This window comes from Moschus berezovskii, chromosome 3, assembly GCF_049115385.1.
Source record: "Moschus berezovskii isolate FMDL1 chromosome 3, NW_MosBer_1.0, whole genome shotgun sequence".
In the NCBI taxonomy this organism is placed as follows: domain Eukaryota; kingdom Metazoa; phylum Chordata; class Mammalia; order Artiodactyla; family Moschidae; genus Moschus; species Moschus berezovskii.
Window position 1 is genome coordinate 68,424,744 of NC_142462.1, and position 23,085 is coordinate 68,447,828.

A 23,085-nucleotide genomic window follows, 5' to 3' on the forward strand; every position below is an offset into this window, starting at 1 on the left:
CACAAAGGAGAGAAGAAAGAATCAGCAGAGAAAACTAAGAAGCAATCAATGGGGGACAAGAAAAACCAAGAGTTCGGTGTTCTGGGAGCTCAGCCAAGATATATATTAAGGAGGATAATGTTGAACTGTGTGTAAGATGAGGACTGAAAAGTGGCCAATTGATTTGTTATTTGACATTGATATGCAATGTGGAGCTCATCAGCAATCCTGATGAGAGTAGTTCTGGTAGAGAGTTCTAGTGGGAATGGAAACTCTTTGATGAAGTCTCACTACAAAGATGAGCAAAGAAATGAGACAGCAATTGGTTGGAAAAGTACAGTCAAGAGAAAAAGTTTTTTTTTAACATAGGAGAACTAGCAATAGGTTTGTTTCCTGGTAGGAATTATTGAATGGAAAGCAAAAAACTGATAACAGGAACAAGAGGGAAGAATTTCTGAAGAATATTTCTGAATGTTCTGAGAGATGTGATAGTCTATGGTGGAGGGGTTGGCTTTAGAGGGAACATAAGGAGTTTACTGAGAAGGCAATGGCAAGCCACTCCAGTACTCTTGCCTAGAAAATCCCATGGATGGAGGAGCCTGGTAGGCTGCAGTCCATGGGGTCACTACGAGTCAGACATGACTGAGCGACTTCACTTTCACTTTTCACTTTCACACATTGGAGAAGGAAATGGCAACCCACTCCAGTGTTCTTGCCTGGAGAATCCCAAGGACAGGGGAGCCTGGTGGGCTTCCGTCTATGGGGTCACACAGAGTCGGACTCAACTGAAGTGACTTAGCAGCAGCAGCAGCAGCAAGGAGTTTACTGATGATAACGGTCTCATAGAAAGGCAGAGGAAGTGGAGCATCCTCTATAGGAAGATGATGGGAAACTTGGGAAGTTCCTTTCAGAATACTTCCATTTTCTCAGTGAAGAAAGAAAATTGCCAGCTAGGAATGAGCATTGGATGCATTTATCTTTGTGCTTTTTTTTTTCTTTTCATACAGGTGAATTTTCTGATTTCTCCAATACTAGTTTATTATATGCATATTTTTATGTCATTTTCCAGGTGGCAAACCAACACAGAGACGTCAGAGAAATAAGAAAAAGGGAATAAGAAAACAAGAATAAGAAAAAGAGGACTTTTAGGCTTGGATCCCTTAAGGTGCATTACTGTATATAATGTATCTCTTAAATACACGTATTCTATCTTGACCAAAATCTAACGTTAATCCAGAGTCTGCAATGTTTATAAGAAAGGCAAAGTAATACTATACACATATGCTTTACACTTTCAGTGATGACTGTCTGTCTCTTCAAATCACTCTTTTAATAAATTTTCTCTACTGCCCCTAGTAGTGCTATAAGGGACATCAATCCTAACACTTATTTATGGAAAAATTTTAAAGCTTTTAAAAGTTTGCCTTTCCCACAAAAGTGTGTTCTTTAATTACATTTAAAGGTATTGTAGTCTAGAGTTTCCAGAGTGCTACATGGAATTCTTTGAATTAATTGGTCCAGAGAGATGCTCCTAGAAAAAGGGTTTTTTGATCATAGATTTTAGAAATGCCTCAAACTATATTTGCTTCTCGGAGCTATGCATATAAAAAAAAAAAAAATGAGAAGCTTTAGGGAAATAAGGGATTCCCTGGTGGCTCAGAGGTTAATTGCAGGCCTCCCTGCAATGTAGGAGGCCTGGGTTCGATCCCTGGGTCGGGAAGATCCCCTGGAGAAGGAAATAGCAACCCACTCCAGTATTCTTGCCTGGAGAATCCCATGGATGGAGGAGCCTGGTGGGCTACAGTCCACGGGATCACAAAGAGTCGGACACGACTGAACGACTTCACTTTCACTTTCACTTCAGGGGAATAAAGAAAATTAGTGTTTCCCATACTTATTTTCATTGAACACACAAATAACAGTTTACAACTATTCTTTTTTTTTAAATATAGCATTAAGTAATACAGTCATTAGGCATACTTATTTTGATATTATTCCAATATTTAAGAAAATGAATGTGACTGATATATTATTACAGTGTAGACTAGCCTATTCCAACTAACATAACACCTCTACCTACAACAGGGAAAGAAACAGAGTGAAGGAACAAAAACCCTCTCTGAAAAGGAAAGAAAAATGTTTTTCTCTGTATCTTACATCTCTAATGTATGTGGGTCTATATTCCTGATGTGTGTCAGGGAATGAGAATCAGTATTATCTAAATTATAAGAATGAATACAAATAACCAAATAATTATGCATTAGCAAACAATTCATTCCATTTCTAATTATGAAACATAATGTAGAAAATAGTAAAATTCATTTAAAACAAGAAAATGTTACTGTTCTTTTAATAATACCAACATATTAATACATTTCATTGTCACTAAAACTGTAAAATACCAGCGAATGATTTTAATGACTTCTCCCTAATATGTATAATCACTCATATAATTTTTCAAGTGATACTTGAAACTATATTTGAATAATAAGAAATTAAGTTTAAAAAATTAAATAGTGGAAAGTGTTTTATTTTAAGCTAATTTAGTGAGTAATAATTATATAATGTGTCATAACCCAAAAAAGACTACCATGAAGCATCTTTGAGATGTCAGCAGCATAGATTGGTGGGGGGAAGGTGAAAACAATGAGTTGGCAGGTGTAGATTTGACTCCCTCCAGGCCAGTAGTTAAAATTCAAAACAGGTATTCAAATAAATGAGGGAAATTGAGGTTTGACAGAGGCAGGATGCGGCAGAATAGAAAGCAGTGGGTACAAAAGATTTGATCAGGTAAATGGATCATGGTAGCAACCAATCTTCACATGAAAAAAAATACAATATCCTCAACTTTGAAGGAGACGTATATCTCTAATTTAGTGAACACCATTAGCACATGATTTCCTTCTTTAAATGCCTACATAATGATAAATACGAGCTCTTCAAAGATATTTTGATTTGTAGATATTGGATAGGTGGTTAGGTCTACTTCCGTCCGTTCCGTTCCGTCGCTCAGTCGTGTCTGACTCTATGCGACCCCGTGGACTGTAGCCTACCAGGCTTCTCCCTTCATGGGATTCTCCAGGCAAGAATACTGGAGTGGGTTACCGTTTCCTTCTCCAGGGGATCTTCCCAACCCAGGGATCGAACCCGGGTCTCCCGCATTGGCGGCAGAAGCTTTAACCTCTGAGCCACCAGGGAAGCCCTAGGTCTACTTACTACCTAGTAATACACTAGTATGGTATGGAATTCCATTTTATACCTCAAAAAAATCACAAATTCTTATAGAAATTTGGAGTCTGTCCCAAATAGTTGAAACCACAAACATTAAACCTTCCAATGCCAAGATTCTGTAACATTTAAGATGAGGTTGGTCCCTAACTGAAAAATTCAGCTATCATTTCAGAGTACAAAGAGAAAAACCCAATCTTCTTTAAAAATCTCTAATGGTGGGGCTTCCCTGGTGGTCCAGTGGTTTAAGAATCCACCTGCCTGTGCAGGGGACATGGATTCGATATGGAGCAAATAAGCCCAAGTGCCACAACTACTGGAGCCCATGAGCTCTAGGGCCCTCAAGCCACAAATACTGAGACTGTGTGCCTTAGACCCTGGGAACCGCAACTACTGAGCCCGCGTGCTGCGACTATGGAAACCGGCACATGACTCTCGGGCTCTAGAGCACAGGCTCAATAGTTGCGGCACATGGGCCTTGTTGCTCTGTGGCATGCAGGGTCTTCCTACATCAGGGATCAAACCTGTGTCTCCTGCACTGGCATACAGATTCTTCACCTCTGAGCTACTAGGGAAGTCCCATTTTCTACATCTTGATAAACTTTTTTTCACTTTCTCCCAAGACACAAAACTCCTCACTGGCTGCCTCTTCTGAGGTATCTGTGTATTCCTCATTTTCTCCTCATGTTTTTTTGGGGGGAGGGGAGGGGCTGTTTTGCCTTTAATTTTAGAGCACTTGAAGGCTCAGTTCTTGGATTCTTTTTATATCTATAAACCTTCCCTTGGTGATTTAACTGACTCATGTTTTAAAATATTCCCTACATTTTGCCAATCAGGTCGGCTCTCTCCAAATTCCAGACCTATCTCTAACCCTGTATATACATTATTTCAAAATTGTATGTCCAACTGAACTTCCCATCTTTCCCCTTAAATGTCTTCTTGCAGCTTTCCCCATCTTAACAATTGTCCTTCTGGTTCTCTAAACACTAAGCTTGGAATAATCTTTTTATCCTCTTTCACACCTATATCCAATTGTTAAGCAAATCCTACTGGCAACCACTTCCAACCATTCCCACTGGTGCAGTGTGAGGTGCATTAATTTCTCATCCAGGAATATGGAAATAGTCTAACTGGTCTCTATTCCACCATTGCCCCTCTATAGTCTACTATCGGAACACAGCAGCCAGTATGATCCTTCTAAAATCTATGAAAGATAGTCATTTCTTTGCTCAAAATTCAGCTATCACATTCCAATGCCAAATCTTTACAAAAACTGACAAAGCCCTACAGGATCTATCCTGCCCACCTACCTAACTATCTTTATAGACTCATCTCCAACTACTCAGCCTTATCAGTGACCTCCAGCTATACTGGCTTCTTCACTTTTCCTAGAACTTGTTACACGTTTCCATCTTTCATACACGTTATAACTCAAGTCTGCAAATTCACCTTCTCAATGAAGCCTACATAGACAACCAGTAAATACAGAGTTGGATGTCCAGGCTTCTATTCCCTACCGTTGGTTTTCCTTAAATGTCTGAATTCCTTGAGCATATGTATGTGTTTTTAAAGGAATTCAATTTGCACAGATAGATGCGAAAAAGTTTCTTCAGCAGTAATGTATGCCTGCATTACAGTTCCTTTTTCAATAGGAGCTATGGTTTCTTGTAAGTTGTCAGGGTATTTCAACCTGCAGGCAACTGCAGGTAAGTATGTAATTAGAATGCAGAAATTATTGCTCCCTACACATCAAAATATGGTTTTCTTTACTCTGGGAGTGGAGTGTTAGTATTATTCAACACCACCCTCTCCACCACCAAATGAAAATTCACCTCTGCTCAACCTATTATGTCACCTCAATGTCCACAATTGGGGAGCCTGCCCAGAAATAATACTTTTCTTTGAAGAGTTACACTGAGTCTCCGACCTTAAGAAAAAGCTGTAAACAGTTTACCTGAAGGCAAAAGGGCAAGGGTTCCCAATGCAGTTCTTCAATGAATTAACATAATTGAGCTCTGGCACATTTCTTCACTAAAAATATGAGACTTAAAAGCTCCTCCAGGACACCTTAACTATGGTTCTTGGATTTAGGATTTACCTCTCAATTAAACCTCTTTGCTTTATACCCTTTCTTTTATATCATGCCTCAAAACTCCTGGATGTTATTTTACGTCGTAAGCATGTTTACGGTTCCGATTAGATTAGATCTGATAGAGTGCCTGAAATACTATGGACTGAGGTTTGTGACATTGTACAGGAGACAGTGACCATCCTTAAGAAAAAAATGCATAAGGCAAAATGGTTGTCTGAGGAGACCTTACAAATAGCTTAGAAAAGAAGGGAAGCTAAAGGCAAAGGAGAAAATGAAAGATATACCCATTTGAATGCAGAGTTCCAAAGAATAGCAAGGAGATAAGCCTTCCTCAGTGATCAGTGCAAAGAAATAGAGGAAAACAATAGAATGGGAAAGTCTAGAGATCTCAAGAAAATTAGAGATACCAAGTGAACATTTCATGCAAAGATGGGCTCAATAAAAGACAGAAATGGTATGGACCTAACAGAAGCAAAAGATATTAAGGGGAGGTGGCAAGAATACACAGAAGAACTGTACAAAAAAGATCTTCATGACCCAGGTAACCACGATGTTGTGATCACTCACCTAGAACCAGACATCCTGAAATACAAAGTCAAGCGGGCCTTAGGAAGCATCACTATGAACAAAAATAGTGGAGGTGATGGAACTCCAGTTGTGCTATTTCAAATCCTAAAAGATGATGCTGTGAAAGTGTTGCACTCAATATGCCAGCAAATTTGGAAAACTCAGCAGTGGCCACAGGACTGGAAAAGATCAGTTTTCATTCCAATCCCAAAGAAGGGCAATGCCAAAGAATGTTCAAACTACTGCACAACTGCACTCATCTCACACGCTAGCAAAGTAATGCTCAAAATTCTCCAAGCCAGGATTTAACGGTACGTGAACCATTAACTTCGATATTCAAGCTGGATTTAGAAAAGGCAGAGAAAGCAAAGATCAAATCGCTAACACCCGTTGGATCACTGAAAAAGCAAGAAAGTTCCAGAAAAACAACTACTTCTACTTTATTGACTATGCCAAAGCCTTTGACGGTGTGGATCACAATAAACTGGAAAATTCTGAAAGAGATGGGAAAGTCAGACCATCTTACATTCCTCCTGAGAAATCTGTATGCAGGTCAAGAAGTAACAGAAATGGACACGGAACAACAGACTGGTTCCATATCGGGAAAGCAGTACTCAAGCCTGTGGTATTGTTACCTGCTTATTTATCTTATATACAAAGTACATCATGCAAAATGCCAGGCTAGATGAAACACAAGCTAGAATCAAGATTGCCGGGAGAAGTATCAGTACCTCAGATATGCAGATGACACCACTGTTACGGCAGAAAGCAAAGAACTAAAGAGCCTCTTGATGAAAATGAGAGAGTGAAAAAGTTGGCTTAAAACTCAACATTCAGAAACCTAAGTTTATGGCATCTGGTCCCATCACTTCATGCAAATAGATGGGGAAACAATGGAAAGACTTTATTTTGAGGTGCTCTAAAATCACTGCAGATGGTGACTGCAGCCATGGAATTAAATGATGCTTTTTGGAAGAAAAGCTATGACCAAAATAGACAGCATATTAAAAACAGAGACATTACTTTGCCAAAAAGGTCCATCTAGTTAAAGCTATGGTTTTTCCAGTGGTCGTGTATGGATGTGAGAGTTGGACTATAAAGAGAGCTGAGCACAGAATTGAGAATTTTGAACTGTGGTGTTGGAAAAGACTCTTGAGAATCCCTTGGACCACAAGGAGATCCAACCAGTCCATCCTAAAGGAAATCAGTCCTTAATATTCATTGGAAGGACTGATGCTGAAACTCCAATACTTTTGCCACCTGATGCAAAGAACTGACTCATTTGAAAAGACCCTGATGCTGGGAAAGACTGAAGGCAGAAGGGGACGACAGAAGATGAGATGGTTGGATGGCATCAACAACTCAATGGACGTGAGTTTGAGCAAGCTCTGAGAGTTGTGATGGACACAGAAGACTGGCATGCTGCAGTCCATGGGGTCGCAGAGTCGGACACTACTGAGCGACTGAACTATGGCTTCATTATATTTTGTCATTGGAACCAAGGGGGGAAACAGCCATGACTGACTTGATTCAGTATGTCATATGGAACTAAAGGTGCCAGCATAAACATGAACAATATAAACTTTAGAGACCTACTGCTGATACAAATTTCTGTATTCTGTCCAACAGTGGTTTTATTTTCCCCTAGTGTGCTTTTATTTTGAAAAATTAACTACTTCATGAATGTACGAATTCTTAATTGACCTTAGGCAACCTAACTTTTCATGGAACTGACCTCAGAATTGGATCTGAAATGTAGAGCACAAAACTGCCTAGCAATTTAGAGCACCAAAAGAACTTCATACATACCACATGCACTACAGTACCCAATGCAAGAAATACTCAATCCCAAAAACTTGAAGAATTACACGCTAGCTCAAGAAAAACATAAAGTCACGTTATGTTACTATTTTATGTAGAAGAAAAAAAGGTGACAGATTTTGTGTTGACTTATATAGGGAGTTAGAACTGGACATGGAACAACAGACTGGTTCCAAATAGGAAAAGGTGTACGTCAAGGTTGTATATTGTCACCTTGCTTATTTAACTTATATGCAGAGTACATCATGAGGAACGCTGGGCTGGAAGAAGCACAAGCTGGAATCAAGATTGCTGGGAGAAATATCAATAACCTCAGATATGCAGATGACACTACCCTTATGGCAGAAAGTGAAGAGGAACTCAAAAGCCTCTTGATGAAAGTGAAAGAGGAGAGTGAAAAGGTTGGCTTGAAGCTCAACATTCAGAAAACAAAGATCATGGCATCTGGTCCCATCACTTCATGGGAAATAGATGGGGAAACAGTGTCAGACTTTATTTTTTGGGGCTCCAAAATCACTGCAGATGCTGATTGCAGCCATGAAATTAAAAGACGCTTGCTCCTTGGAAGGAAAGTTATGACCAACCTTGATAGTATATTAAAAAGCAGAGACATTACTTTGCCAACCAAGGTCCGTCTAGTCAAGGCAATGGTTTTTCCCGTGGTCATGTATGGATGTGAGAGTTGGACTGTGAAGAAGGCTGATCGCCGAAGAATCGATGCTTTTGAACTGTGGTGTTGGAGAAGACTCTTGAGAGTCCCTTATACTGCAAGGAGATCCAACCAGTCCATTCTAAAGGAGATCAATCCTGGATGTTCATTGGAGGGACTGATGCTAAAGCTGAAGCTGCAATACTTTGGCCACCTCATGCGACGAGTTGACTCACTGGAAAAGACTCTGATGCTGGGAAAGGTTGGGGGCAGGAGGAGAAGGGGACGACGGAGAATGAGATGGCTGGATGGCATCACCGACTCTGTGGACATGAGTTTGAGTGTACTCCGGGAGTTGGTGATGGACAGGGAGGCCTGGCGTGCTGTGATTCATGGGGTCGCGGAGAGTCGGACACGACTGAGCGACTGAACTGAACTGATATAGGGAGTATAGATTAAGCTATCATACTGGTCATTGCATAACTACAGGAGTTCACCATTCTCTTTGCACATTCAACCTACACAAACTTTAAAGAAAACAAATTCTAAATTACAGAGGAAACTGTTATACTGATTTACTGGTCTAATTTCTAGTTGCTTACACAGCTAATTACTCACACACACATACCTACAGATTATCTAAGCATCTTTCTTTATATTTAGCTTGTATCATTAAGTGTGTATGACTCATGGTACATTTTCCTTTGCAAAAAGTATGCCAAAGAGCCAAATGGAAGGTTAAAAAAAGGGGCGGGGGGTTCAAATAAATGTTTAAAACCAGATAAAATAATCCTTCATATTTGTGACTTGAAATTTTTTTTTTTGCCTCACTTGTTCTGTTTAATAGGCTACAGAGAATTTTTAGACCAAAATTCAAAGCAGGCGATTTTCTTATTATTAAAAGAATGTAGTATGTGTAACTTTTAGGAACTAATAAAGGTACATAAATATAATACATTCATTTTCTTCACAGATTTCAAATTAAAGATGATTACTAACAAATATAGGTTCATGCAGTCTGGTTTTTCCCAACCAGGCCTGAAGAGGAAAGAACCAGTGGCAAGAATACTTGCTCCTAGCAAGCAAATATACCAAAATTATAATTAAAATCTTCAAACTTCTAGAATATGGTCTACAATCAGAATTAGCAGCTCAACTGCTTATTTACCCTCCAGAACTGTAGAATAAACTTTTAAGAATAAAATGACAACAGAGATCATATTGTAAATATTATATTTCTCTCACTCACAAAGTTGTATGAGATATTTACTAGTTTTAATATGTATCCATAGGATTAGTACTCATATGGAGTACAATATGGAACAAGTGCAGAACTAAAGAAATAAGTCCATCTGAAAAGCACACATTTCTTAGGATTTAAAAATATTGCACATAATAAGGTTGCACAGAAATTACTGGCTGTTTTTATAAACAGAATGAGGTATTAGTCAATCTCTAAAGATGAGTGCAAAGAAGAAAAACCACACACACAGAAAAATACATAAATCCACATTAAGACCTAGAGGGCCAACAACTAAGAAAGAAATGTGAAAAGATGTGTAAAACAGCTATGACCTCAACACTACAAAATCATTAGCCAGGGATCAAACAGGTAACAATCTTCTTGGCAATACTTAAGTTTGCAACTTTCTTTTGGTCTTAAAGACTATGAGCAACACAATCATTTCCTTTACTCCAATTCTTCTGCATGGTTCTGTAGTAAATATTAAACCATACTTTTCTCAAGTTTTCAGTGGAAGTCAAACAAGATACTGCTTGCAATCCTTTGCTGAACAACTGAATTATAGTTTCACATACATTTTGCAACCTAAATCAGAGATGCTACAGAGCATGCAATTTTAAATTAGCAAAGGTTTCACTCCAAAAAAATCATTCATGTTCACACAATTTAAATCTAGAATAACTTTTAAAGTTTAACCTTTAAATGTTTATCAGGCAAAGTCAATTCTTTCCTTGGTAATGAAACTGGTCATGTTAATAAGCCCAAGGACAAGTAGAGAAAAAAAGACCAGGCAGAATTATAGTATCTTTTTTTTAAAGAACCTTGTCTAATCAGGGAAATTAATTAGCTATTGGTCTCCTAATTAAATGTTGCTGAATTGTCGAAAACAATTTAAATATATTTAATAGCTATATTAAGTGAAATCATGCACTTGTCAAAATAGTTCACAAAAAAATTCTTTCTGCATCAAAGATACTGAGGAGGAGTCAACTAACTGGGTTTAATGACAACAGAAAAAGAACCAACTACTGTCCTGAACAGTCAGTGTATGTCGTGACCATATTTCCTCTTCGTTGAGTGACAGTCCTACAGTGCTTGCTAGATCCATGGAATCTATTTTCAGTCTGTACTGTATGTCGATTGTTGGTGGTGTCAAAACCACTAAAGGAAAACATTTTCTCCATATCTTCAAACATGTCATCAAACAAACCACCTCCAAAAGAAAACTCCTGGAAATGGTGCCTTTGTCTACTGGAACCATCTTGGCGTGTCTGGAAGTGATTTTCAAAATGCTTCTTGGACCGAGTATTTTGGTTTTGACCAAAAAAATCAAAGTCCTTAAATAAGTCATCAAAATTGAAGTTAAATGAGTGCTCAAAAGGGCTTCCACTAGCTCTTTGTGCTTTACCATTAGTAAAAGCATTATGTCCAAGTGTATCATATTCTTTTCGCCTATTAGCATCTGAGAGAGTTTCATATGCTGAAAAGAAATAAAAATACTTTAGTAACAGAAGAGAAACAAAATTACATATATCCAAACCTTTTAAATTTATCTATTTTTTGAAAAGATTTCACAGCACAAATAAAACCAAAGCCTACAAGCATAAGAGTAAAGTTAAGAGTCACAAAAGGCAGAGACTTTTTGTCTTATCCACTGTATGCTATCAGCAGTTAGCACAATACCTGCCTCTAGTATCTATACAATAAATGTTAAATAAATGCTGCTGCTGCTAAGTTGCTTCAGTTGTGTCCGACTCTGTGCGACCCCACTGACGGCAGCCCACCAGGCTCCCCCATCTCTGGGATTTTCCAGACAAGAACACTGGAGTGGGTTGCCATTTCCTTCTCCAATGCATGAAAGTAAAGAGTGAAAGTGAAGTCGCTCAGTCATGTCTGACTCTTCAAGACCCCCTGGACTGCAGCCTACCAGGCTCCTCCGTCCATGGGATTTTCCAGGCAAGAGTACTGGAATGGGGCTACCGTTACTAAAAATAATTATATGGGCAACAATTTCAGAGTTATTTTTCATACTATTTGTGTAAAATCACTGCCTGCATTAAATAATTTAATGAGCAAATTAAGAGGAATTCAGATTTTTCACCTCCTTACTAGTTGAAGTAAATGTTTAACTCCAACTCCCAGTTACCACCACCCAACATTAACTACTGAATGCTCAGGAGATGCAATCTGTTTCAGAATTAGTATTAAGTCAAAACTTGTTTAACACTTTTCCTTTAAAGACAAATGTGGCTTTGAGATGTAGACCAAGTGAGGAAGAAAAAAAAAAAACAGAATTTAAAATCTATTTAATTTTTTTATGCTCAATAGTTTTTTATATAATCTCCATACTTCATAAAAACTTTAAATTTGAGGTATCTAAAATTCCTTCTAACATAGAAACAATAAGCAATTTTATAAATAGTAAAAGAATGAAATAATACATTTTCAACATTTTCAGATCTGAATGCCCAAAAAAGCATATAGTTCCATACATCCAGGATCAAAATGTTGTAAGAAAATAGCCTTGAAACTCTCACTACATTTAAGTATACATCCCACTTTACCTCTCATCTCCCACAAAACCTTCAAATACACACAAACTTCTTATCTATCATTCTCCTTTACTACTTAATACCTTTGAGACCGTGGAGATAGTTATTTACATACCTTCTGCAATCTCTCTGAATTTTGCTTCAGCATCAGGGCTCTTATTTTTATCAGGATGGTATTTCATGGCCAACTTGTGAAAGGCCTTCTTGACTTGGCGCTCTGAGGCCGACTTTGGGACACCTAAGATATCATAGTAACTTTTGGAAGCCAAAATTAATTCAGTTATCATTAAAATGCAGATTGCAAAGATGAAAACTGATTGAGGAGTAGCCATTTCTAATATCCTAAAAAAGAAAAGAAAAAAATTATGGAACTAATCTTTAGATTTTTCTTTTAAAAGGAACTGAATGAGCTTTTAGGTTTTAAAGTACACTAGTGCAGAACCAAAATGTTACACATATATAATGTATCTTGTACTTGTTTCCATGTTATTTCATTTGTACAGGCTTTACACTCCCTAAATTGGTAGTAATCTTCTTGAAAGCAAATATAATTCAACCAAATTGAGAAAAATCTTTCATGGCTTTGCCTTTCCACTAACACTCTGGCTATAAACAGATACAAAAATATTCAATAACTGATATTTGATCAGTTACTATCAAAGCCTCATTACATGCAAGCCTTGTAAAAAGGGTGGAAAATCAAAATACTTTTTGAAAGACCCCTAATCTTCAAGAATGTATATTCTGCTGCTGCCGCTAAGTCGCTTCAGTTGTGTCCTACTCTGTGCAACCCCACAGACGGCAGCCCACCAGGCTTCCCCGTCCCTGGGATTCTCCAGGCAAGAACATTGAAGTCGGTTGCCATTTCCTTCTCCAATGCATGAAAATGAAGTCGCTCTGTCGTGTCCGACTCTTCCTGACCCCATGGGCTGCAGCCTACCAGGCTCCTCCGCCCATGGGATTTTCCAGGCAAGAGTACTGGAGTGGGTTGCCATTGCCTTCTCCAATGTATATTCTAAAGGGGTTTAAAAAAATTTAAAGGGAAAAAAGTTCATTTCCAAGGTAAATAGACCGGTATGTCTACATTAGCAGTAATTTTCCCTCCCTAAGAAACAGGCTTCCCAGATGGCTCAGTGGTAAGGAATCAGCCTGCCAAGCAGAAGACACAGGTTCAATTCCTGCGTCGGGAAGATCCCCGGAGAAAGAAATGGCAACCCACACCAGAATTCTTGCTTGGAAAATCCTATGGGCAGAGAGAAGCCTAGCAGGCAGTCCACGGAGTTGCAAAAAGAGTCGGACAAAACTTAGTGACTTCAACAGCAACAAAGAAATTTTCAGTTTTCATTTCGGTAAAATGAGCCAAGGATTGCACTTAAGAGAATTTCAATATCACAATAATACTGACAACACAACAGAACGTAACCTCTTTTAAAAAAAAAAAACTAAAATCTCAAACATTTAATAGAAAAGCATGGATATATATTTTGTTAAAAAAAAACTCGTAATTAACAAAATTTAGGATTTCTGCTAAGGTTGTCAAAAAAAAAAAAAAACTTTCATAGTTTGTACTAAAGATTAGGTAAACTTACTTTCAAACTTCTCAGGAGTCATTAAAGTATTTCCCTAACCTCAAAGAAGTTTCCACCTAGAGTACAACTTGGAATTCTCGAGACTACAGATTAAATGGTTCGCGACTCAAAAAGAATTGATCCTGATTTTGAATATAGGAGTGCTTAAAAACCTAAGATGACATAACACGGCTGACGAAAGACACTCTGGTGTGTGGAAACTGCCTGCCTTCCTCTCCTGTGGCCCGTTTGGAGCGTAATTAGCAGACAGATCACTTCTTTCCAGAGTTTAGTCACAGTCGCGGGTACCAAGGATCAAGTACAGACTCCTGGTTAAACGAACACAAACGGAGCATGTACTGCGGCCGTTGCCAAAGGGCGGGTCTAACACTGGCAGAGAGGTACCTTCCTGGTTTAATACACTTCATGTCACAGTTTCAAGGTGAATATCCCATACTTTCCTAGACTGACTGCCTTATACTGACTCCTCATTCCTAAGAGGGACCCGGGGGACAGTCCCGTGGGTCTTTCTCCCCAGAGCCGGTGACTGCTTGGGCTAGACCGTCAGCCCTCACCGATACTCGCCCCAGCAGACCAGATGCAGCCGCTGGGTTGTAGGGCTCGGGGTCCGGCCCTGAGAGGTGCTGCCCGACGCCCGAGAAGCCCCACGCCAAACCGCACTACGCTGTGTTTCTGCCATCACCTTTCCCCTATTCTTTTCCTCAAGAACACCCGGCAGCCCGAAGCCCTAGCGACGATCGCAGCGGACACCGAGGCCTAACCGCCCTCCCCGAGACCTCGGCCTCGTCTCTCGTCCGCAACCTCCGGCTGCGCTGCTCCTAACCGGCGACACTAACCAGCGACTCCACACGGCCGCTCGGCTCGGCCTCCACCCCGGCCTCAGCAGCTTCCGTGAGCCGATACGCGCCCACTGCCTCCTGCCCGCCGACCTCACACACCTCTCGCAGCCGCCTTCCCGCACAGCCCGCTCCCCACTGGCTGACCGGTAGCTGCGGGCGCCTACACCTCTGGAGAAAACCTACACGAAACGCTTTTCTATTGGCTCCCGCCTCCCCACCTGACCCTGGCGCCCTACGCGCACGTGGAAAACTGTTGTTGCTGATCAGCCCATGCGTCACTTCCGGCTCCAACCCCCGAAGGGGCCGAACCGAAGCCGGCGGAAACGGAAGTGAGTTCAGGGTTGCCGAGTCTTTCGACACCACCCCGCCTGGCGCATGCGTGATACCTGGGGCTGCAAGGAGCTGCAGCCCCGCCTCGGTGAGGAAGTCCCGCCTGCGCCCCTTGGCGGCTCGGTCGCCTGTGGCTGCGCGGCAGCGATGCCCCGCTATTGCGCAGCGATTTGCTGTAAGAACCGCCGGGGACGAAATAATAAAGAGCGAAAGCTTAGTTTTTACCCGTAAGTTGCCCCTAACGCGGAAGCTTCAGCGTGCCTTTGGATCGCAGTCCTGTGGCGTTTGGGGTTAGGGTTTGGCGTCGCTCCTGTCCTCGGTTCTCTGGGAGTGTTTGATTTCTGCGCAGGACGAGGGCGCGAAGGCGCGAGTTGAGTCTACCTGGAAATGTTCTGACATTTCTAGGGAGGACGCTGGGCGTGTGGCGAGGCTTAGGGGTCTGTTGGGGATGTTAATAGGGCATTTTAAGCGGTAAAGTTTGAGCGATACTTCTGGTTTTCAGAGCGTTTCCCCACCTCCCCTGACCTCATTTCATTGAACACCGCTAATCACTTCAGGTGCATCAAACGTGCCGAATGGAAAGGTGCCCTCCAAGTTTATCTTACACCTCCTTTGACTTAGGTCGCGTAGGTGTTATTCCGTTTTCTCCTGAGAAAAATGAGGCTTTTCAGAAAAGATCAGGTAACTTACCTTGAAAGTTTTGTGGCAGAGGCGGAATTATAATCTGTCACCTGCTCAGGGCTCTAAATAATTCTTCATTCGTACAGAGAGCAGGTAAGTAAGGACTAACAGGTTTTCCCCGCTCTCCCAACGTAGAGGATTCCTAGGAAGCCTTTACTAAGCGAGGAAGCAATTGTTTTTATTTCGTAAAAGCGAAAAATTTGTTTGGGTCTTAATACCTGTTAGACCTAACTTTCCTAAAAATGGCAGAAAGCGAACTCTGGAAAAGTAGGGGATATTCCAGTTTATTCCAAATTACTGGCTGTATTCCAAATAACTATAGCCACGAAATATTTTTTTGTGAAACCCCAAAAGTACTCATTTTTATTTGGAACAATAGGGAAGAAGTATTGTGTACTACTTATTAGTAAGAGACCCGGCTCCAAAGCCAGATTTAGGTTCAAATCCTGGCTCCATCACTTTGTAGCTGAACGACCTGTGAATTATTTAACCCTGCTACCTAAGACCTTCCATCTGTAAAGCGGACACGTTAATAGTACCGAATTCACACGTAGCGTCTAAAAACATAAAGTAGGACTTAGCATTCATAACATGCTTCGTGTTTGTGAAAAATCAACGTGTTTAGACTCTTCTATAATTTCCTTTATTTCTTATGTGAAAGTATTCGTCGCTCAGTCGTGTCCAACTCTTTGCGACCCGTGGACTGTAGCCCACCAGACTCCTCTGTCCATGGAATTCTAAATAATTTAGCTCTAATGTGAGTGTCTTTAAGTTTCTTTGAAGTTTCACTAGCTATTTTGTGAAGCTTTTTGACTTTAGACCTAAAGCTTGTCGTTCAGTTGCTTTCCATTATCTTACCTAATGAAAAAAAAACTCAAAAATCCAGTAACTCCAAATGATTCGCTCTATGTGCCGTATTTCCAGAATTACCTTCCATGAAGCCCTTCCACAGGTTGCAGAGATATATTAGGGGGATAAACATACTCTTGTATATGAATGTCACTGGCTCTGAGGAGGTTTGTAGCAAAGAATCATGTTGAACTTAAACATCATATTTCCCATATTTATTTGGCCTTGGATTTGGGGGCTCATGAACCTCAAACTAGGACTTCTTTAGTCTTGTGGACTACATAGTTACTATTTTTAAGGAGGGAAAAATAATAATGCCAGAGAAAGTCAATTATAGATTTTTATTCCTCAAAATGTGAATTTACTGAAAATATAACTTTTTATTGAGTTTTTAAAATTTCATGTGTTCAGTCCCCTAATAGCATCCATCTTGAAGAATTTTCTTACTAACACTGTAGCATGCTGCAAAATAAATTTATATTAATTAGGAAATTCAATGAATATAGTGCTCAGCTTATGCCAGTGATTATTCTAAGTCCTCTGAAAGTAAAATTCTTTCTGCCACTAAATGCCTTTTCTCATTATGCTTATCATATTTATAATGTTATTGATACATGTAAGGTTAAAAACTTTTCAAACTGTGTATGAATATTGTATCAATGGTAAAAAAAACTTCCAAAAGCAGATAATCTTTTCTATAATTTTTCTATGGAACGATATCAGGGTTAAAAATTATTTCCTACAAAGCACCCAGACTCTTTTCATCTAGCATCTTACTAAGATATCAATATTTATTTTTTATAAGATCTTACTACTACAAAGCATAAATGGTTGTGATTGGGAGGAATGTATACCAGCTGCTTCTTGTATGAGAACCTTTATGTTACTCCTTTTTAAAAATAGGAAATTATTATATAGTATGTGTCTTGGACTGTATTCCTATAAAATCTTCAAAAGAAGTATAAATCACTGTTGTTTAATACAGTTTAATTCAAGCCTATTTACACTGGTAGAATAAAGTATTCTGTCAAATTCTGCAGCAAGTCCAAATTTTACCCTAAAACATGTTGTAGTGTGTTAGAGGCAACTCTGAATATCCAGGCTATTTGGTACAGGAACAGCATATATAAAGAGCTGTCTTGCCTTTCTCTGTCTTTTCTATTTGTTTCCTATTATAAAATATGAGTCTGCCCTCTTAACATGTTTAGTTCTCTTTCAGAACTTGAATACTTGAATGTTAGAGTTTCAAAACCACTGGCTAAAGAAGAATAGAAATGTTGGACTAGATTACAGATGGTTGAAATTGAAGCTGATTCCAGTAAAAAGAATGGAATATTAGTAGTTGTATAAGATATAGTATTCCTTTTATGTTAGCTGAACCATTTTTTGAATTAATATCTCATTTTAAAAATATTAATATAAAAGCCTTAGGTTTAATGCTTCTTATAGACAGGAAACAGTTTGATTTGCTATATTACTATGAAGTATATTTGAATAGGACTTTTTAGTTAACAAAACTCTTCACTATTTATACAGATTATACAACAGAATGAAAAAGAAACATAATTCATAGAAAATATGAATAGATTTTATCCTTTGTAGGAACATATATGTTTTACTTGAAGGGACCCTGAGTTATGTTTTACAAACCAGTCTTCTCAGACAAAAGCTTTGGCGACACATCTCATATCTTAGCTTTCTTTGCTGCAGAGATGATATGGCAGTAGTTGTCATGAAGATGCTGTTGTATGGTGGGAATGGTTGTCTTATCTTAGTGGCCCTTAGGTTACCTATATATATACAGGCCTGGAGTCTGGCATTATTGTTAAAATATAGCAAAGTTTTCCTTTTTTTAATTTCAGGTTTCCTCTACATGACAAAGAAAGACTTGAAAAATGGTTAAAGAATATGAAACGAGATTCATGGGTTCCAAGTAAATACCAGTTCCTGTGTAGTGACCATTTTACTCCTGACTCTCTTGACATCAGATGGGGTATTCGCTATTTGAAACAAACTGCAATTCCAACAATATTTTCTTTGCCTGAAGACAATCAGGTATTGGAGACAGGAAGTAGGGGAGAAGGGGCTAATGCTGAGTATGGTGGCAGATTGCAGGGTGGAAGGTAGTCAGGAAGAGGGGAGGAGAGTGAAAAATAAATGTTGGGAAAACACATACTTGAGAAAGGAAAACTAATGGGTACTTTTACTGAAAGTGATAATTTTTTAATAAACCGTTCTGAAGCATAGCTTAAAATGAGCCAAAGATAACATATACATAAATTATCAGGTTAAGTTTTTAATGTAAATTAATGATCTAAGATTTTTTTACTAGTCTTATGAATGATCTGAGATTTTTCTTTATGTATTGATTATGCATAATTTTTTTAAAAAATGCTTTCACGTATATTTTGAGCTGTTACATACTGAAAACATTTTTTAACTGAATAAATTTCTTTGGCCCATATACTACTCAAAGTTGTACTGAAATAGTCAGCACTAACTAATAAGAGGATAAAGCCTAGTAAGGACATCTTTTTTAGAATTTGAAAATGTTATTTTATAGGAGAAAGAGCCTTCCAAAAAAAAATCTCAGAAGAAAAAAATGAAAAATGAGAAAGAAGTATGCCTAAAAGCCAAGTCAGAAGAATCTTTTGCATCAAGTGAGCCAAAGAAGCATCCAGTTAATACCGATCTCCTCCCTGACCATGCAGAATTACTTGAATCATCTGCCTTGGTAAAGCCACCAGATCCAAAAGCAGAAAGTGTGCAGAATAACATATTAACTCTTAGTCTAGTTAAACAAGATACCAGAAAACCAGAATCTACCTTGGAAGCATCAGTTAACCACGACATGGGTATAGGTGGTTTTCACACATCATTTGAGAATCTAAGTTCTACAACTATTACTTTGACAACTTCAAATTCAGAGGGTATACAGCAGCCTTTAGAAACCCAAGAAGTGATTGAAATAACTACTAATCATCTTGCTAACCCACACTTTACAAATAATTCTATGGAAATTAAGTCAGCACAGGAAAATCCATTCATATTCAGCACAGTTACTCAAACAGTTGAAGAATTAAACACAGATAAAGAATCTGTTATTGCCATTTTTGTACCTACAGAAAATTCCAAACCTGCAATTAATTCTTTTATACCTGCCCCCAAAGAAACAGTGGAATTGAAAGAAGATATAGACACTGAAGACTCATATAAGGATGTAGACTATAAGACAGAAGTTTTACAGATTGAGCATTCTTACTGCAGACAAGATGTAAATAAGGAACCTCTTTGGCAGAAAGTGTCTAAACTACATTCAAAGATAACTCTCCTTGAGTTACAGGAACAACAAACTCTAGGGAGATTGAAGTCTTTGGAAGCTCTTATAAGGCAGCTAAAACAGGAAAACTGGCTATCTGAAGAAAACGTCAAGATTATAGAAAACCATTTCACAACGTATAAAGTTACTATGATATAGATTAAGAGGTTTTCAAGTTTGTGACTTTCGTGTAAGGTTTCTGTTAGCCAAGCCAAATTCTGTGTAAAGTGAACTTTTTCCTGTGTAAAGTTCTTAACCTTAATGAAGCTAAGCAAGTGCTCTAATGTTATGAACTGCATCCTATTCGTGTTACGCTCATTTTTTGAAAACAACTAGAGAGTTGTTGGGTAGATGACATTTCATTGCTTGTTAATTTTCCAAATTTAAAGTAAAAACGTAGTGAAGAAGTAATATGATTCAGTCATAAAATGAGAGAACACAGATATGGTAAACAAGAGCCCAGAATAGAAGTCAGGTTCCAGAGTCAGTCCGGATTCTACCTTTGAGATGTGTCTTGGAGAAGTTACTTATTGAATCCCGGTTTCTTAATTTGTAGAAGGAGGGCACTTAACTAGATCTCTTACATAGTCTGTTTCTTTATAGTTTCTTCCCTTTCTAGAAGATACTTTTAATAGAACAACTTTTCTGTATGATAATCTTATACTTACGTAAAAGTAGATGCTGGCTAGAATTTTCTACTATTACCCGTTAGATTCTTCTCAATATGTATTATATTCTGTGTTGCTTGACCTTTGGGCTATAATTTTTTATATTATACAGCTTCCCTGATGGCTCAAGCAGTAAAGAATCCACCTGCAATGCAGGAGAGCCAGGTTTGATCCCTGGTTTGGGAAGATCCCCTGGAGAAGGGAATGGCAACCCACTCCAGTATTCTTGCCTAGAGAATCCCATAAACAGAGGAGCCTGGAGGTCTACAGTCCATGGGGTCGCAAAGAGTTGGACATGACTGAGCGACTAATATTTTTTGTATTTTACCAGAAAATATGCCTGTTAGATTTTATTCCAGTTGAACTAAAATAAGGAATCAACCATTAGACTAATTCTTAGGAGAGGTGCTTTAAACTTAAAAGAATATGTATCTTATATGTAGCTGACCATCATAATACAGTTATTTAAACTTGACACCCTGCAATTAGTTATTTTTATAAATCAAAAATTTCAATGAGGTTAATTTTTTTAATATTTTTTAGGAATTAAGAGTATTTATTTAAAATGTATAACCTTTAAACGTGTGCATGTGTCATTTTAAAATTCCAGAATAATAGAATAATACCTATTATTATACCTTCCCACTTACATGTATTTTATTAAAAGAAATTATGATAGGTGGTGATGACCATGGCTTTCCAGGTGCTGCAGTGATAAAGAATCTGCCTGCCAATGCAGGAAATGCAGGTTGATCCCTGGGTTGGAAAGATCCCCTGAAGTAGGAAATGGCAACCCACTCCACTATTCTTGCCTAAAAAATTCCTTGGACCGAGTAGCCTGACAGGCAACAGCCCGTGGAGTCGCAAAGAGCTGGATGTGACTGAGCACGCACACATGGTAATGACCTTAGGGAGACAACTAGGAAAGAGATGAAGGATGGTTTTTTTTTATTTCTGTAAGGTAATAAATGTGTTTTGGTGCTGGAAAATAGGACATGCTCAATAAATAGTTGACTACACAGCAGATAGTATTTTAATTGTTTTTCTAATTGTATGGTGATTATTTGGGGTTATATTTCACTTAGTTTTTTAGGCTAATAAAATTAATTAGTATTATATGAATGTGTGTTCCCTAATTATAAAAAAGTTGATCAGAGGTGTCCTTTTAAGGGGGAAAAATCCTTAACATTTTTGTATAAATTTTGTACATATAATTAATAAAGTTGATATATTATTTTTAAGTTCCATTTTGATAATATTTAAAATACATACTCTAAATACATACTCTAAATGTAAATAGCCCTTTTAAGTCATTATAAAGTGTTGTACATTGTAGTTGTTTTCTATTTATAGTTTCAGTTCAGTTCAGTCGCTCAGTCGTGTCCGACTCTCGTGACCCCATGAATTTATAGTTTACTGAGGAATAATTTCAGAGAAGGCAATGGCACCCCACTCCAGTACTCTTGCCTGGAAAATCCCATGGACGGAGGAGACTGGTGGGCTGCCATCTATGGGGTCACACAGATTCGGACACGACTGAAGCGACTTAGCAGCAGCAGGAATAATTTAAACTAGTTGTATTTCTTTAAACTACTATATTAAAAGTAAGATACTCTTGACTTGTATATTCAGTTCAGAATGTTCCAACCTAACTCAGTTAACTGTTAAATTTTATTTGGGGGTTTTGACCAACTTTATTTCTTACTTGGATTATTATAGGAACTTCTTAACTAATGGTTACCTGTATTTTGGATCTCCTGCTTTTGTATCTTCCTGGACTCTACTGTTAAGTTTTTTACCTAAACTATACATCTAGCTGTATCACCTGTGTACCACGTAACTTTCCTAGCTCAGAAATAGGTAATCACCCTTTAATACTTACAGAATAAAGCAAAACTTGTTTCCATCATTTATATTATCCTCTGTGATTCTGTTCATCCTGTGTTGTAGCCATACTGGAATTCTTAGCATTTCTCAAACATGCTGACTTTGTCTTTCTGCTTTTTTTATTCTTTAAATTCAACCAGTTAAAATTACATTTCAACTTTATGGCACTATCATCCGTTTACCAGTCAAAATTGTTTTTTCTTTGTTTCTACGGGGTTTGTATTATAACACTGTAGAAGTGCTTATACGTTTTTTAAATTAATTTTTATTGGAGTATAGTTGCTTTTGTTTATCCTTTTTTATATCATGATGTTATGGCTTTCTGTTTGAATTGACTATGCTTTTTTTTTTCTTGAATTCTAGTGTTAATTGAATAAATGAAAGTACAGCTTTTAAGGATCAAAGAGACGTGTTAACGTGGGATGGGGGAAGGTAATGTGATGAAGTAAGAAGTAAAAGCAGACAAGAAAGAGCATCCCTGGCTTCAGAGCCAGGGCTCATCTTCACTTTTGTTTCATTGACAATGTAATATTCACTCAATAAAGGTTTGGATGAATATTCTGAATTCGCCTACTTAGAATTTCTTATTATTTAAAATTAAGAACCTTCTTAACAAATAGGTCCTTCATACCTTGAGAATGTTAAGGGAAGGATATTGATCTTCATATAGTCTTTGAAGCATTCTAAGTTTCCAGTGGACAGTACAATGTACCAGTTACCTGCTATGCCACCTATTAATTGATTTTTGTTGTAGAAGGCTATGCCCACCACAAACTATTTCCTCCTTTCTAT

At 38.3% G+C, this 23,085-nt stretch overlaps 2 protein-coding genes across 6 annotated transcripts; one reads left to right on the forward strand and one right to left on the reverse strand.

Annotated features, from left to right (window-relative positions):
- Positions 1–9,552: 9,552 nt before the first annotated feature.
- On the reverse strand, positions 9,553–14,777 carry DNAJB9 (DnaJ heat shock protein family (Hsp40) member B9). Of its 2 annotated transcripts, none has more exons than XM_055420862.2 (3): positions 14,659–14,777; positions 12,247–12,473; positions 9,553–11,059 (listed from the first exon to the last, which is right to left on the reverse strand). In XM_055420862.2, the coding sequence occupies exons 2-3, from the start codon at positions 12,461–12,463 to the stop codon at positions 10,605–10,607; spliced, it is 672 nt and encodes a 223-aa protein (XP_055276837.1). In that variant the 5' UTR covers positions 12,464–12,473; positions 14,659–14,777; the 3' UTR covers positions 9,553–10,604. The 2 variants fall into 2 exon arrangements, with proteins under 2 accessions (XP_055276837.1, XP_055276836.1); XM_055420861.2 differs by having other exon boundaries at positions 14,557–14,718.
- Positions 14,778–14,943: 166 nt separating this feature from the next.
- THAP5 (THAP domain containing 5) lies at positions 14,944–22,858 on the forward strand. 4 transcript variants are annotated; one of them, XR_008685239.2, is made up of 4 exons: positions 14,944–15,116; positions 18,282–18,474; positions 18,983–22,266; positions 22,657–22,858. XR_008685239.2 is itself a non-coding variant. In XM_055420863.2 (3 exons), the coding sequence occupies exons 1-3, from the start codon at positions 15,037–15,039 to the stop codon at positions 19,895–19,897; spliced, it is 1,188 nt and encodes a 395-aa protein (XP_055276838.2). In that variant the 5' UTR covers positions 14,944–15,036; the 3' UTR covers positions 19,898–22,858. The 4 variants fall into 4 exon arrangements, 1 of the variants encoding a protein (XP_055276838.2); XR_008685240.2 differs by having other exon boundaries at positions 18,983–21,304; positions 22,126–22,858; XR_008685241.2 differs by having other exon boundaries at positions 18,983–21,304.
- The last annotated feature ends 227 nt before the right edge of the window (positions 22,859–23,085 follow it).